Genomic DNA, 18,261 nt, shown 5'->3' with positions numbered 1-18,261 from the left:
GACTGCAAGACATTTAATTGACCATCTGGTTTTGTCTATCTGTCATTATAAAAACTAACCAGGTGTATTGTATGACAGACACAAAGGCAATTTCCAGCTTTCTAAATGCAAAACATTTGAATTTGCATTATATAAAAAGTATGTACTGGAAATTATTTTCAGCCACCCCCCCTTTTTTTTTTTTTTAAAGAATTACCCATTTTCCTGGATGTATCATTGACATCATTAACAGTTACTTGAGGCCTTTAACAAACAGAACTTAAAAACCATGCCCATGGAAAGTCTAAAATGACTATGCATATGAATGGAAATTTCTTGGTTTGTGCACTTTTAAATCTCTACTTTGGTTATGGAGGATGCCCGGATGCCCATAAACAAGTAGTGGTGTGCTTACAAAAGTTAAAACTTACTTATATCTTCAGCAAAGATGATACTTGTCAGGCGTGTGGGTTGTGAGGACCGTGCCTGGACAACAGCTTTCTGTGAACACTGGCGCTCATCCTGATCTGCTAGCTCAATGCTTGCAACCTCTGGTCTGGTGGAGGACCTACAAGATTATTTGGTTGTGTTAGCAGGATTCGAGTTACTGCTAGACAGAAATCAAAGGTCTGGTTTAAAAGCCACCAAAATAATTTACATGACACATGCTACACAGTCAGGACCCGACTTTCATAAGAGCTGGGTTGCAACAGCTCCTCGAGGACTTCAGCAAAAGCGAGTGCGGGCTGAGGAAGGGGGAAAGCACAGAGCAGAAGCCCACCAGAGCCCAGGCAGACAAACACAGCGTTCTCTCTACCATGGCATATTCACTGCTGAATGCAATTTAGTCGGGTCAGAGCTATACCCAACTACTTAACGAAGTTACAAAGCCTTTGGCCTGACTATTTATTTGCTTAGAGGCATGGAACAAGCAAAAACACATACAGAATACTGAAGCAGAAGGCAAAATATTTTTAGCTAAAGCTCCATTCACTGCTTGTAATTGCATTTTCAAAACAAATTTGAAACAAAGTTGTGAAAAAAATGGAAGATTTCCCTGATGACAGAACATCACAATTACACATGTTTGCTATGACAGAGGCTCTGACCAAGTAAGAAACATTTTTTAATGAAGACATTTAAAAAAAAATTAATTTAGTCTAACTTAAGTACGTAACACTGTAAAATATGCAAAGTTGTATAATCATCTTGGTGAAAGGTAAGCCTACATGGAATTTTGACTTAAAATTGATGCATCTGTTACTTCCTGCTCTGACCTATATGGCTTTTCTAAAGACGACTCCAGGAATGAGCTTGTGGGAAGCTCACCATGGATGTGGAGCCCAGTTCTCACTTCCTGTGTCCCAAAAAAGTCAAGATGAGGGGAAAAAAAAAGTTTAGAAGTTATTAAAAACCAAACCTCTTGAAATGAAATTCGAGATAGTAGCAACATACATCTGAGGCCTGAACGTAGAGTGCTCAAAGCAATTAAACTATTCAAGCAGGCTGTATCTCTTGCAAATAGTTAAAGAACGTCACCCCTCTGCACTGGGATGAACTGGTGACTAACCGTTTTGAAGAATTGGGTGGCAGCTGCTCTATGCAACTCCCCAGATCATGCTACACCTGCAGGAGTTACTGCAGAGTATGCAGCAAGGCAGCCTGCTTGGACTCCAGCCCAGAGCCCAGCACCCTGCTTAAGCCGCTAATGAATTAAGCGCCTGAAACAGCCATCGCTGTTTGCTCAGGAGTCCAGAGTCAAAGCCCTTTCACAAGGGTCCTTTGAAGGATTAAAACAATGAAAGAAAGCACTGATGACAAAGCTGTTCAGGAATTGCTTCTCCCAGATTAAGACAGTAGTTCTGATGAAAACACTGCATTATCTGGTAAATGCAATCTAAACCGGGCGCTAGATCCCCACCTGATAAAGATGGTGACGCTGGATTGATTTAGACTTTTCTTCTGGAGGACGTTTAAAAATGCCTACCTATGATCTACGGGAAAAATCTTGTAACTCAGCAAGGAGCTGGAGGGAAGTTTCAAACAAACAGCAGTATCATACACACCCTTCTCCCCAGGTGTAGGTTTACCTACTTTTATTACTGGCAGAACCAACCAATCCAAAACAGTGAAAAACAAAATTTCTTGTGAACTAAAATTGTATCCATTTCAAAAAATAACACATCACAATATGTTCAGTTATGTTAGAGTTAACAGTTACAGTCCAGGTGAAAATGGACCAATCTAGTTGTAGTCACCAGAATAAAACTGCAAATGCTGTTTCCAACCTTGAGCAATGAAAAGCACAATTCTGAAGACAAATCCAAACATGCGAGACATGGAGATCCCTTTGGTTCGAAGCAGTCGGTAAGATGGCGAACACTGCAATTCTCACAGAAACTTCACATGAAACAAAACCACGTTTGTGTCAGCTCTCAGGTTCCCTACATACAGGTCTGGATTTTATCATACTCTACTGTCCAAACAATGAGGCCCCAAAAGCTTGCAATCTGAGGACACAAAACCCCGGTCAGAACATTTTTAATTGTGCATGCTAAGGTGGCATACAGGTTCATTAGACACCGCATAGCCGTATGATATTTTTGTCTTGGGTGAAATTCATTAATTCAATGAATTATAATTCATAATATCGGTGCGCTCCCAACAATATTTTGCTTACACAAAGACTAGTTTTAAAGGATTTTGAAACAATAGTAGCAACTGCTAACCCAGAAATTTCAAAGTATTTTACCTGATCAAGGAAAAACAACCCACAGCAGTATGCAATGGGCAATTTAAACTCCAATTAGAAGCTTAAGCCTGAAAATTGGTTGTTATATTCTAGACACCTGAGCAATGTACACAAATATAAGCATATTTTTATACAAGGGTTTACACTGTTTCTAAAATAATATTATTTATTTTCTATATTAGTAGTACTTCGCTATACAGCGATTAATTTAAGAGTGAACAATTAGTTATTTTCCTGTTATTCTATACCTTCTCAGGGAACAATGAAGCAGTTTTCCAACATTTTGCAAGTTTCCTTAAACAACGTTTGTATTCACAACCAGTAAGGCTTTTCCTGTACTTGGCTGGTAGGCTTTTTAAGCTGACTTAATATGCATGCAGGCCTTTTTAAATAAGCATTATATGTATGGAATTGACTTTTATTATTTAGTTCTTTACATTGCTTAATATTCTCTGCCATTAGATTTTTTTTTTTACTAATTTGAGGTTTTTGTGTTCTTACAGTCTGAAATTGATTGTGTTTACAGCACAACAGGGGTTTCACTGTGTTTTGTATTTGTTCTTTTAATATATGGCTATGTATTGTAATACATAACCACTACAGTTTGCACTAATAGCAGTGTTGTAAAACTAAATCTAATTACAGGATATTTTTCAGACTAGAAAAAGGAAGGAACAAAGATAAACTAAACGTTTGCATTAAATTTTAGCTGTAAACTTCCATACACTGCACAATTATAAAGGAACTTTCAAGCTTTTACAGCTGAATGCCAGTTAACTCTTAATTGTCACTGAAGTAGGGAACATGAGATTAGGTATTATTTGGCCTCTAACAGTAGTTTAAAATAGGAGGTAGAATATCAGCTGAATTTCTTACTTTTTTAAATACAAATATTTTTGAATTTTATTACCAATAGGATGTCTGCTATTTTAGGCAATTACCTGAACTGGGCAGTGAAGTAGGGCCTTTCTGAGGCTTTGTTTTTTAATATAAATCAATAGTAAACCATCTGCATGACTATTGTTTTCTACACTGTAACATGTGAAATATTTGATGACCCCTCAATATGAATTCAGCAATATCAAAAGAACATTCTCTTTACAGCTACACCCGATTCAGTGTCAAGTACAGAAAGGATCAGGCACTAATCAAATAGGTTGTATATTACAGTGGCATTACTCTGCTGTAATACACACAGGGATCACTACTGCATCCTAGATGGACAAGAAAAAGAAGCTTTTTCTTTAAAATGACATCAGAGACTGCAATTTATATCATCTTCCAATTACAGCAATCTTTGGCAGCACGTCAGTGTGCGATATTGAGAGCTAGACTTGTCAGAAGTCAAAATTAGATCCTGAGAAGCAAGCAATGGGAAGCATTTCTGGCACTAGCTCTCGATCCCATAGCAGTGTCTGTAAGAGCTAGCAAGGCAGGGGAGGAAGCACTAGAAAGAAGAGTGAGGAGGTGAGAGGAAAAAAGCTAATAAAAGTCCCAATATTTATCTCCCTCAGAACAAAATCCTACTTGCAGAGGAATTAATGACACTTGCAAGAAAGACTGCCAGTCCTCTTACTGATCTCCATCTCATTTATGATTTTCACACCCCCAGACACAGAACCATGCGCCAAGACTGTATCTAGAGATCTACCCAAACCTATGCCTCCATTTTTTTAATTGACTGTTCTGTAATATCATATGTGAATACTTCAAGGATTATACTTCATTTATTTATCAGCTGGTTTAAAGATCAGGCAAATATTACTCTCTCCCTCACGCTAGCAATACTCTGTTGATTCTTATAGCTTCAGCATTTTAATTGTTCTGTCAGCTCTTCAGACTAAACTCAACTGACTAAACTAGCAAAAATCCACCTTTGTGGAGATGCACCATGACTGTCAGTTGATCTAATCTTTTAGAATTCGTATCAGGCCTGTGGGAAGATACGTAGCCAGAGGGAAACTGGATAGTAAAGGTTTTCAAGAGGTTGGTAAGATTGGATTGACCAATACATTAGGTACCTTATTTCTAGTCATACAAAAATGAAAAGAGACACAAAAGGCAGAATAGTGTCCAGGCAACTGTAGCTATACGATAAAAAACAGATTCACAGAGAACCAAGGATATGGGAACCGAACCCATTCCAAAGAAAACACAGAGGGAGCCTGGCAGAGTTCCCTGGACTCTTAAGGATTTTTAACAACACAGTGGCAGATTATCTCTCTATTGTTCACTCCATCCTCTCCTAGGATGTTTCTTATTGTACTGGGAAAACAAAAAGCAGCAAAAAAATCCTCCACCCAGTTCTGCTTTAAAAGCAAATGGAAACATCCCACACCACAGAATGAGCCAAGGATGAAGCTTTGCTCATGGGATTTTATAATGGTGATCAGCTGGCATGCCCATTAACTTCAAAGGAAGCGGAGTTAAGCCAGTGATGATTGTTCTCAAAATCCAACCCAGACGCCCAACTGTAACTTGGATATTTTGTCAAATCAACTGGTGGCCAAAAGCATTTTACCATAAGTGCTTATCATTGTACCTTTTCTAGCTGCACGAAGGAAAACGGCATGCCACGCCAGTGACAGTCATCTTCGAACTAAGTGAATGCAATAAATAAAGGTTGGGCTACACAAGTTGTTCTGAAATTAGCTTAGCCTGATTTCAAATTAGAAAAAAAAAAAAAAAAAAGGCACTTTACTTCCAAAACACACTTCCAAAATGTCACATTTTGCGTTATTTCAAATTATCCACTCTGTTAAACCTTCTCACATGTAGACATCCTTAAAGCTTCAATGACTAAGGTGAGACCCACACCCAAAGAGAGCACAAGTCTGAAAATATTTAACGGGTGTTCAGCAATGAAAGCTGCCCAAAATCAACAACAGTCCCTAGTCTTTCCATCCTCCTTCCCAGGCAGGTTACGCTCAGATTCGGAAAAAGTTTTTTCAACAGTAAACCTGCACTGCAGGTTGACACATCAGCTAAGAGGAAGAAGCAGAATTATTTCTTCTGCCTTGTCAACTCTGGCAGAACATCTATGCTGCAGACTCACGCTACCCGGTCTGGTTTTGAGCCAACATACTCAGGTAACACAGACCTGAGCCACAGCAGCACAGCCCGTCTCACTTTACCAAGGAGGATATCTCAACCCAATTCTGAGCTTGAAGCCACGCTGGGAAGGCACACGCTGCAGTGCAGCCAGCCTACCCAGCAATCAGCAGCATAGGCACTTCCCAGAGAGAGGGAGAATATTTTGCTATAAGGCCTGCTATAATGGCCTTATAAGTAGGAAACGCAGAGCAGGTGAGAACCAAAGGGGAAAGGATAGCAGGGGATAACAATCATTATTTAAAATGTCATTTCATAATATGGAAATGAACGGTCAGTATCTCACACAAGACCTTTTTCAGCAAAAGTCAAAAGACAGGATTTTTAGACCCGTTGTAAAACAGGTAATCCAGGAAACAACAAAACCCCCAGAATATCAGAGATGGAACTGTCTGCCTTACAGCAAAGTAACAGACTTCGGTCAGCAACCCTCTATTTAATATGAATTTTTAAAACACGTAAGCCACCACATACATCCCATGGAATGATAAGACCAGTTTACAAGCAGCATCAGAAACATGACAAGATAAGTGGCTAGAAAATGAGCTTTGCCAGCCAGCTATGGCAACAGCAGTGCTGGATATAGCTTTGGGGTTTGCTGGAAGTACCTGTGCGTTACACAGCTCAACCACTCAGCCACTGGACCTCTCACTCCAGCACTCTGCCACCTGCTCCTCTCGCAATGGCAATTAGCTTCACGTAACCTCGTCAGCGAGGGCTTCAGCAACACACACAAACATTGGACAGGGCCATTATCACCTTTGAACAGTTTCCTATAGCTGTAACCTTTCCACAGCAAAACCTCTGACTTCAATGGTCCATGGTTCAAATTCAATCAGTTGTATTTCTCAAAGCTAACTCCTGAAGCTTAAACTTTCCACCTGTTCTCACCATGTATCTCAATTCTACAAGAAATGAGATAATAATGTTACAGACATGCAACCATATTTATATGCTACAGATATTTTCTGCTATAAATACCCTGCCATGCTGTATACCTTTGGGGAACTTTTGTTTTTTAATTTTATGTGTTCCCCCCCCCCCATCTTATTATGGTAAGGCAGATTTCAAGGACAGAATTCTGCTTCTGAATGCTTTCATTCTTCCAGGTGTAATTTCTGGATTAAGGTAATTAAAAGATAAATACAGATGTAATTTAAATGCTAAATATATCCGCACAGACTGTGTTTTATCCCAGAAGGTAGCACCATGTACAATATTTACAGATGGGAACACCGTATGCTTTGAAAACAAAGCTTTTACCAAAAAATAATTTTAACAGAAAGGCAACCCAAACTCCAGAAGGCATGAGCATCTTGAAAATCAGAAAATACTTTAAAGCCATGCTTGTAACTTCATCATTGCTCCCAGTCTGCTGGGATGATGATAAAATTTGACTTTTTCCCTCTGAATCACTGGAATTCTCAGACACCACTACAATCACTTTGAAATCTCCTGCTTTCAGAGGTAAACTTCAAGCCCCAAAGGGAAACTGGAAAGAAATAAGGTCACAACATACCATAGACTGATTTTTCACTAAATTGGACACTCAGGTATGAATTCTGAATGTTTGAGATGAGTAGTGCAGTCCTTCAAATACTCAAAGGATGTCTTTTGAAGACAGATGCTGCTGTAACACGGGAACAGCTTTCACACGCTACCTCTAACCTTGCAATCACCTATATTACACGACCTCAGTCCCCTCTCCAGACACAAAGGGCCTGAATCTTAAAATTTCCATTCCAAATCCCTGCTTTCATGCATGCAAACCCACCCATCATTTTATAAATCCTGGGTGAGAAATAGTCACCAATTCTGAAATTATTACATTTGGTACTTCCTAACTTCTTCAGTTTAACGGCCTCCTTCCAGTAATAGCTATTACTGACTGTTTTAACAGAAAAGTACAGGAAACTTGTCAGCAAGTAGCCATGGAGTTGCCTGCCGCTCCAAAGTACACTTCTTTCTAATGCCCTACAGTTCAAGGCCTGCAGGGGCAAGGATGAAGAGGGAAAGAGAGACGCAGATGCAATCTAGCGAACGTGCTCCGAGCACCGCGACGAGCATTACTGCTTCTGCTCACTCACACACACAGCTACTGCTTCCTTCTGACGGTTTTGTAAGCACACGTTGAGTTTTACCACCCACATCCTGCCAGTCCCTGCAAAGCAGAAGTAACCCCAGCACAGAAAATGACGATACACTCTGTATGAAGTTGGTATAGTTTCCTTAATTCTCAAATAAAATTAATCTTTGAAGGGCAGACAGATGGAAAGGATGGAAAAGCATGTTGAAGCCTGTATGAGGGATACAACCCATTGCTGGCAACTGGCACCAATATAACATGCTCTGAAGTGCCTACAAATCACCCTCACTGGAGATACAAACGTGGACCAAATCTGGTATCTCCCTAGAGTACAATCTTATATCTTTTCATCTGTAGATTTCAGTAAGATCTGCAAAGGTCTACATACTTCTGACAGTAGGATAGCGCCTGGCACATGCAGGACTGGCTGTAGCCAGCCCAGCATCACCTAGCAGTTTGCTGGCAAAATAGGAAAGACAGTTGAGACTCCTAGATTTTACCAGTGCTTTGATGAGGTTTTTTTTTAGCTTCATACAATGCACTTTACCACATAAACCAAATCCTTTTAAAGACTCAGTTGCCTTTAAAGATTAGAGTAAGGAAAAAGAAAAAAATCCATACTTGTGAGTTTTTCACTAAAATGGTCCATGTAAAAATTAAATTACATGACCACAAGCACTCATCTAGTAACTTCCTTTCAGTCAACTTTTGGAGAAACTCTTCTTACGGCTCTTGTGGGCAAACACCCTCAAATGTGTAAGCTGTCACAGATCAAAGGCTTGTAATCAGCCGAGGGCTGAGAAGTGTAGGACCACCAGGCAAATAAACTGATATAGAGTGAAAACATAGCCCTACAAGATGCATTTCAGTAACTGCCAGCCACAAAATAACAACTGAAAACTGCTACACACATTCATCTGGCACATATGGAAGTATCATCCTAAGCATACCTTGACTGCCACTTTTTTTTCAGGTGCGTACCTCCTGCTCATTACTGATCCAAATTACAATTGTGCTATGCTAAAGGAAGGGCAAGGAGTTGGTAACACTTGTCTGACATGAAGACTGCGACACAATTTCCAAATCTGTGCACACCATGATATTTGCCTTTAGCCCCTGGTGCTCAACACAACCCAGACCTGCCTCCCATGAGCCCGGCTCGCAGGCCTTCCCCTTGTGCGAGGCGGGACGGGGGCTCCCAGCCAGATGCCCCTTGAGCATAACCCACGTGCTCAGCACCAAGGCCTCCAAAAGAAAACCGGGAAAGCTTAACTCTTTTAAAACTTGACTTTGTTGTCCCCAGGTGATGTGCTCAGGGTGTTGCCTACGCTTATGGCAGGACCAAGAAGCTCTCAGCTTAGCTACGTGCTTCGACTCCTTCATGTCCATACCCCGAATTCAAAGCTGCCAGACCTTCATTACCGACCACAGCAAGAGAAGGGGTATTTCTACACCAGCAGCACAAGCGCGAGTCCTGGGTGCTGTCCCCACACACGTGGGGCTGCAGGGGAAGCATGTGTGGGGCGGCACTGTGGGTATGTGGGGCAGCAGGGTGAGCACATAGGGTGTGTGCAGAGGCAGGGTGGGCACATGTGGGGTACGTGGAGAAGAAGGGTGGGCACACATGGGGTACGTGGAGAAGAAGGGTGGGCACACATGGGGTACGTGGAGAAGGAAGGTGGGCACACGTCGGGTACGTGGCGAAGGAAGGTGGGCACACGTCGGGTACGTGGAGTGGGTGCATGTGTGGTGTGAGGTGCATGCGGGGCACCCAGCCATGGCGGGAAGCTTCCCCACAGCAGGGACCTTCCCCTCAGGCCCTTCTCAGCCCTGGCCTCCAGACAGAGCCCCTCTCCAGCGGGTTTAACCCCCGCTGCAGAAAAAAAAAAAACAGCGATGGTTTGTAAAGCCCAGCCTTTCCCCTCAGGGATTACCTCCATTTCTGCCCCCACACTGCTGGGCCACCCCAAAAAAACCCCAAAGTAACGTGAAACCGGCGAGGGGAGGCCTGGCGCTGCTGGCTCCCGCAGGGGAACGGCTCCGGAGGAGGGGAGCGATCAGGCCCCGCCGGGTCGCGTTTTCCCGCCGCGGGCTGAGGAAACCCCGCAGGTGCATCCGGGCGGCGGCGGGGGGGGGAGAAGCGGCGGACAAAGGGCGGCGGCACCTGCACTCACCATCGGTAGCAACCCTCGCTGGCCTCCAGCGTGAAGTTGACGCGGGTACCGCGGGTGTAGGGTAGCAGCACCTTGGGAATGTTGAGCTTGGAGGAGGCGGTGAGGTGGAGGGAATGGAGGAGGAGGAGGAGGAGGAAAAGAGGCAGCGCCTGAGGCGCGGGGGGAGCCATGCTCCGCGACGGGCAACTGCCGCCGGTGGGGGCGGGAAAGGGCGGTTGTGCGCCGCGGGCGGAGGGACGTCAGCGGCGGGGCAGGGCGCCCCGGGGGGCGGAGGGGGCGAGGAGAGGGGCCGGGCCTGCCCCGTTCGGGGCAGGCCCGGCCCCTCTCCTCGCCCCCTCCGCCCCCCGGGCCGCGCTGCCCCGGCGCCGCCTTCCCTGAGGTAATTTGGCGCCAACAGCGGGGAGCGACCGCAGCGGTGGAGGCGAGGGACGTCCGCCAAATCAAACTAGCGCAAATTTTGGCGGCTAAAAAGGCTCCTCTCGGGGTACCTCAGGTTGGAAACGGCTCGAGCAGCTGGGGAGGGAGGTGGGTTTTCTTCAGGCGGCCAGCTGAGGGGATAAGCCCGATGGTTGCGGCCTAGATGGTGCTTGTCACCGGCCTGAGCCGCCTCAGCAGCTCGCCTCGAGTCGTTTACAAGCGGAGCATGTGCTGTTTTCACCCCACTGGGGACGTGGGGTGAAGATCGTGGCATGTCAGGCTGCCTTCAGCTTGCCCTGGGCAGCACCTTCCGCAAGCCCTGCTGAAGGCAGAGTGGGGTGAGGTGGTGTTTTTTAAAAATAGGACCTATGGATTAAAAAAAATTAAACCTAAATGGATTAAATCCTAAATCCTATGGATTAGAAAACCCTAAAAAAAATCCGTCGAGGATATGGGTATTATATTACTTCTTATTTACATATACTCTTCCAGTGTGTACGTTATAGTACTTACACTGATATTAACAGCCAAGCTAAACAACCCTTCTTTTGTTATAAAAATACCAATTTTCTATATCCTTATATCCTTCAAGTAAAAAGACTTATTTTCCTGTACTCTGTGTCATAGAGAAAAAAAAAAATGGTAGGCAGACCGAAGTGCAGAAAAAGGTGAAGAAGTCTAGACAAGGAACTTGGTGGTATGTGAACTCTGCAAACCAGGTGAATACCACAAGAGGTCTTGGTCAGAGCCACTTGGAACTCCTCCAAGGAGCACGGTGAGTAGCTAGATTTCGGCAACCAGACTAATGCGAGCTCAACCTTTTACTGTGTATCGCTCAAAAGCGTGGTGGAACAGCATGGGAAGTAGGACAATGTAGGAAGAAGAAGAAAAAGGAAGGAAGTTTTAACCATCACTGACAGATATGTAATCATTTAAATGCATTCAAAGCCTGGAATGGAATTCAGGAATCACAAGTCTCAATTTGATTTTTTTTTTTACCCTATATTTTGTAAACATATTGCAAAATTTATATTTTACCTGCTGGTGGTGATTGGACTTCGTAGTGGAGAGCCATGTACTACTCAGTTAGCTTTGTTACAGGTGTTTTTGCTGAAGACTTAAATGAACTGGTGATTTATGTAGGGATTCCGTAGGATGACATTTCTCTGTATTTAATAATTTGCTTTTTTAGAAACTTTGAACACACCTGAAATTACTCTTGAAAGACCATTATATTTTGTAAGTCAAAAGTCAGGCTGGTATTGCAACCTTAATTTGTCCTTGTTGTCAGTGTGCATTCATATGTATCATCATTTCAACATATGTTTAATGGCAGAATCTTTTCACCATTCATGGTGCATGGGAAAGGTCATGCTCCTGGAATTAATCAAAGCTATTTAGTAAATGAAGTTACTGTGTGGAAAACCTGTCACTACCTACATCAGCGAGATGGTATATATTCAGTGAGAGAAGGGATTTTAAGAAGGGGACAATCATCTCGGAATTAAGGTAGTTAAATTCTGCCCAGCAAGATTAGATGCTCTCCAGGGATACCACCTGAGTTACCCAGTTCTAATTTAGGTAGTATAGACGTTAACCAGTTCTCATCTATTCTAAGCAGGTAAACTGGTACAGGACTTTTTATTTACCGAGGAGTATTTTTTGTTCCAATATTTATTCAGCTAGTGTTTTATTTATCAGTACCTCAGCAAGACTATTCCATTTTCTATCCCAGAGGACTGTGTGCTGCTGGACAGTTCACTTCTCACTGCAGCTTCTGTTTGTGTATTACTCATTTTCTGAATGCACATCTTGAAATGGTGTGATCTGATTTAGAGAAGAGATGAACTTTACAGCTGCAATTTAAGTCACTGGGAGCTGGGCCCAGAAGGATATATGGTATTAAAAGCTCTGGCAAATCAAGCTACTACACCTTAAATTGCTCCCCAAAATACAGAGGTTTTTTTTTTTTCTTCACTCTGTCAATCAACCCATAACCTTCCTTGATAGGCATGCTATAAAGATAAGTTCAGTAAAGACTCAGATATTAGGGAGGGATGTGATAAAATAACCCATGATTAAATCTATACAATGTGTTTGCAGTTAGTATAATTACAACTGAGTAGATAAGAAGTAGATAGTGAGTACCTTGCACCCTGTGCTGTGAATGAGGTGGGAAAATGTACTTCCTAGCTTTTACAAGTAGGTTTTGCAATCTCAGTATGTCTTTACTTTCTTTCATCAGCAGTGTATGGTGATGAGTATTCAATGTATTACTGGAAAATTATTGTTGTTCTCAAATACTTCTTAGACTTGAGTGATTTTCATAAGCAACAGCAAAGTGCCCTTAAGACCTTAAAGCTTTTTGATGGAACGTGACAGTTAAGTACAGCAATTAAATGTCTGACATCTTTCAGAGCATACTCAAAAGCATACTGAGCAATTGTAAGAGTAGAATAAGTCAGGAGGCACTGATGAGCAACTCTGCAGTTTCTGTTACACAGTAAAATTATGAAGCAAATTTTCTGCTTACTTAAACTGAAAGTCATGCATCGCAGCACTGCATTAGCATTACAGACTGTTTTGGATAGGAAAGAGTAGGCTAGGAGGCAGAGAATGTAGCTACACGCTCTGCGGGAAGTTACTAAAATCATGGGTTGACTTAGCATTAGTTGCTGCAGTGCTCTACTTTCTTTTCTTTTTCCATACTGCAGTGATGGGACCAGTATGGAATCAGCACATCCTTTCTCACTCTAAAAGGACAGTGCAAAGAACATAAAAATACCTCCAGGCGGTGGGGTGGTTAGCTGGCGTGGTAGAGAATTGGAACAGGATAGACGTATTAGGAATATGAGGTAATTTTACATGCATATCAATGTACACCTGAGTAAGTCTGATAAAGAACAAAAATAGAAATTTCTTAGTCACAAAGAATGCAGTTATAGAACAATAGAGGGAGTACTTTAATGAGCTGCTTAAATTTGAGAGGGATAAATGCAAACAGTAAATGGTTATTCTCCAAGCAGCTGAGCCATTTGTGGAAGAATTCTGTTTTAAAGAGATTTAAGAGGCAATCAAAATACACTCAGTAAATAACAAAACACCAGGTGCTGATAATGTTTCTATTGAAATACAAAAATAAAAGGGGGAGAATTACTGAAAGATTTTACAAACTCACTTGGTTGGTCTGAAGATCTGAAAACACTCCCAAGGAAGCAAGGAGACATATAGTTGGATTAAATCTTTGAAATTAATCAATTTCTCGTGGAAAGATATTTTTTTATAAAGCTAGAAAAAACATGTATCAGTATATCATGAGGTGATCTGTTTGCAGTGAAATAATTTTAAATCCTTCTTCAAAAAGAGAAACTATTTGTCTGGCACAATGATGATTGTGCCTGTTTGTCTGTCTTCCCTTTGAATTGCCTCAGTGCTTCCCCAGGCCTCAGATCTCAAGGGTATACAACATGTGCATCTCATGTCTTTTGGCAAGTACAAGGACTTGTGGCGCTCGTCATGTTCAGGAGGGCTAAACTGACTTGATATGAGTACTAAGCATGTATCTAACATTAGGGTTATGCATACATGCTTTCCTCCACTGAGGCCTGAGTCTCTGACAACTTTTGAATGAAGAAAACCTCAGGTTCTAGAGTTCATTCAGGAAAATAAAGGTTACTAAAAAAACATCTGGCCAAGGAACACCTGACTTTATTTTCAGGCATTTCATATTTTAAAATGTCTGAATAATTTTAAATCTTTAAAAACGCTCCTCTGCAAAAAAAAAAATCAACAAACAAACCCCACAAACCAAACCCCCCCAAAACCCCAACTCTAAATAATTGCAACTCAGAAGGTGAAATTCCAGCAAAATAAGGCAATGAGGTGTGGAAGATTATTTTAAAGTGTACTGGGTCAAGCTAACTCAAAACAGTTCCAACCGTAACCCTTGCAGTTATGTCTGTAGTCATGTGTTCACAGTATAGGGCCGGCTCTGTGTAGTATCAGCAGCTGAAAGCATTGTGTACAATTTAATTGTAAGAACAGTTTCATTAAACTGGAAGAATCAGGGCTTACACAGTAGAACGATGAAAAATATTCTATGCTATCATGCTTATGAACCTCTCAAATAAAATAATACTTGATTTAAAGGCTAAAGAGCAACTGACAAATAATAGTAACGTGTTTAATGAAAAGACTGTTGCTCTAGGGATGAAGCTCTGGTTGAGAAGAGATGGGGAGCTGCCTACACCAGGCTGAGTAGGAGATGAAAAGGGCAGGTTAATAGACTTGGAGAAAGAAAGTGGTCTGGGAATTGTAACTTAAGGTGAGAATAACAGTGATGGGCCTTTTTTTTTCTGATGCTGTCTGTGTTTAAGCTGAAGAATAAAACAGTATCTTGCAAAAATCACTGGGAAAACCGGTTGGTTTCCTTCCTCCTTATCAGGCTGCATCTGATAACCCTTCAGCTGCCCCCTTTGTGTCTGTCTTGCCCACTGCTGATCTCAAAGTTCAGAGTTTTACGTGTATTTCCTGGCTAACGAGCTCTATGGCTTTCATTGCTGTGCTTTTTTCCTGCTTAGTTTGCTGTCTGGTTCCATCCTCATAGCTGCAGAGCCTTGCCAAATACCTCCACCAAAGAAACATCAGTTGAAGAAGTATTTAAAGTAGTCCAATATATGAACAGGTACTTAAAAACCAGTCAACAGAAGAACAAGATTACAACTGGTGTCCCTTAGTACTAGCAAAAGGCTCATGTGAATCAGTAGTTTACAGATCACTGTATTTGAGCGTGTGGTTATAACTATCCATTATTTAAAAATTAAATGGAAGATCTTACATACGTACAAGTGTACACAACTGTTAAGCTTGACTGGCAAAACTCATTAATTAGGCATTGATCCTGCCGCCAGAAGTGCATGGGATAGGTTCCTGCCTCAGCATTGTATCTGTTCAGCTGCTCCTGCCTACCTACAGAGATCGAATTGTAAGAGGGGGCATTACTTCATTACTTTAAAACAGGTCTCAGACTTACAGAGTACATAAAACAACATTCCTTTTTCAATTATTTCTTTATCACTTCTCTACTAGTAGAGTTATCATGTTCAATTTACTGTATTAGACTTTCTGTATCTTCATATGCCTATTGAAGATTTTATGAGAACATCCTCTCAGCCTTACAACCGTTCTCAGCCTTACAACCGTTCTCTACAGAGATAATGATGGATTGATAGCAACTATAAAACTCAACACTTTGGCTATGCCTGCTAGTATTTTCCTTCCAAGAGAAGATGTTTGGCCAAAGGAAGGCATAAATTCAGTAAACTTCCAAAATTAAGGTAGCCAGTTAATGGTAATAAGGAATGAAAATTTAAAATTCCACCAAGGTTGACTTCTTTCAGATTATTCAGAAAGGACTACTTGTGTTTAGGAAAAAAATCCCATAAAATTAGGGCCAAACATGCCATTCTTTGCATAGTCTAATCTGCCAGGGGTGTCACCAGGAGTTTTTGAAGGTAAGTAAGATTGAGTCCCAAAAGAGAAATGTAGTTCTTTTTAAATCTCTGTTCCTATCATATAAATCCATTTGATATGCAAGACTTTCCCAGATGGCCTAAAACCCCAGGACCTTCCTAAATTATTCAGGATGAGTCTGATAACACAGAGATTATGAAACAGTAACATCAGATAAAAATAAACGTTTTTCACTTCAGAGTTTATCTACCTTTCTAATGTAAATTTATGGTTATTAAAGTAGGTTATTTATAGCTGTCTTTTCAAACTGTTACATAACAGTGCTTTTGCCATGTGCCTTTATACACAGCTAGCAACCATATTAATGAGCTATTCACTGAACAACTGAATGAATGCATGAGTGATGAGAATTCACAGGACGAGACAAGTAACAAACAAAAATCCCAACCTTTGTTTCTGCTTTAAATACATCGGGGAAATTTAGGAAAACACAGTCTTAAATCTTGAAAATAATTAATACCATTTATAAATGGGCACGTGAATATGTTTAACGACTTAGTTAATAGTACTAAGGAAAGTGAATTGTGATCTTTTCAAGGTTACCTGGTTGCAAATTATGGTATGTACACCTCAGAAATTTTAAGTGGGCAATCAAGTACAATAATTCTGAGTCTTTTTAAATGTTAACACTATTCTGAATTGGTTTGTTATATTCCATGCTTTAAACACCAGCATGGGACAATTTATACAATTCCATCATCTTTTCTATTTTTCCCATTCTCTTCATGCAGTAGTCTTCTGACCTCACTTATCTCAGCACTGGCAACGATCTAGAGGGTTTCTGTACCTACACAGCAAGACTGTCAGACTTCCTCTGTGTTTCTGCATATATCCTGGCAGTATACAGTGTGCATTTCAACTGTAAAAGTACAATTTTTTATTAAAAATAAATGCTATTTTTTCTGTTCTAATATATTCATAAGTACAACAAATTCAGCACCTCTTGCTGACCTTGAAGAAACCTAACACAGCTTCTGTTACGTGTATAATGAGTCCTTCCAAAGGAGATTTCACTTACTGCAGTAGAATGTTAGTAGAAAAACAGAAGGTGCTGCAATATACAACAGAACATAACATATCATATACATATTGCACTGAAATGAACTGCTCTCTGTTTTGTCTCCTTAATTCCTTTCAGGGTCACTTTTCCAGATAGGCCACCTACCACGCAAGTTGCCTGGGGGAATGGAATATTCAACACTGAAAAAAAGATACCATTCATTCATGAAGGAAAAAAGTTATCTTCAATACAAATTTGCACTGCAGATTTGTAGCAAAAAAAGTTAAATACAGTGTCGCTGGGACAAATTCACTGCAGATAGTGAGGCACTGGACAGAGATTTTAAAGGTCTCTTGTTTTTTAAGAATACTTTCAGAATCTTGGCAAATCAGGGTCTAGTCCCAGCAACACAGACACAGCTTGCATGAGTAAAATTGTGCCCAGGCTAGCAAAGAATGGCACAGCAAGCTAAGCTCCATGGCCTTTGAAACTGAGGTCTGAATTTTGCTGCTTGTGGCCATCTCTACACACATACATCTTTTTCCTTTTTTGATTTTTGTTTCTGTGTTGACGCTGACGCATCCTAGTTACGTGCAAGCATCGTTTTCACTTTTGCCCTTCTGCATCTTACACTGCCACTTTACCACTGGTACAGTGTACTTCACAGGTGTTTAATTACTGTGTTTTCACAGCTGCCCATTATCCCCATTTGGCAGACCTGCAACTAAAACCCATGTAAAGAAATCTGAGATTATGCTAGAACTTCCATTCTTAACATTCAGTATCACTGTCTAACACACCAAGCACCTTCCCAGTCTACTATATGTTTGGGTTTCCCGGGTGGCCTATATCATGTCTGGATATGTGATTTGGGTAAAATTCGGAGGCTGACTAGGACTTTCTTCAGACAGGACAGTAGCATTAGCTCTTACTGGGCACCTGAAAATCTTGCATGCAGCTGCTGTGTGTGCTAAAATCTCCTGTACAGATCTGAGTACAGTAAATCTGACTGTACCATCTGGCCCAGTGTTCCACTGAACAACAAACATTTAAATTGCTATGGTGGATATATGGAGAAGAATTAGGACACGCTGAATGCTGCCCTACTCTGGCATGACCACTGGAAGTATAGTCTACTCTGGCTACAGTGACCTTCACTTAGGTTTAGGCCCCTAGATTATCTTTGAGATTGAGTCTTAGTTTCTAAAGT

The 18,261-nt window shown here is 41.3% G+C and overlaps 1 protein-coding gene across 1 annotated transcript in view; it reads right to left on the bottom strand.

Moving 5' to 3' along the window:
- Positions 1 to 10,272, bottom strand: part of NUP210 (nucleoporin 210) — a 69,091-nt gene extending 58,819 nt beyond the window's left edge. Inside the window, exons 1-2 of the mRNA XM_059823207.1 lie at positions 10,103 to 10,272; positions 411 to 547 (exon numbers count right to left, since the gene is read on the bottom strand). Of these exons, the coding sequence (XP_059679190.1) occupies positions 411 to 547; positions 10,103 to 10,272 (307 nt within the window). The remainder of the gene's footprint in view (positions 1 to 410; positions 548 to 10,102) is intronic.
- Between the last annotated feature and the right edge of the window lie 7,989 nt (positions 10,273 to 18,261).

This window comes from Gavia stellata, chromosome 12, assembly GCF_030936135.1.
Source record: "Gavia stellata isolate bGavSte3 chromosome 12, bGavSte3.hap2, whole genome shotgun sequence".
Classification (NCBI taxonomy): Eukaryota; Metazoa; Chordata; class Aves; order Gaviiformes; family Gaviidae; genus Gavia; species Gavia stellata.
This window is presented reverse-complemented; position numbering and strand designations above follow the sequence as displayed.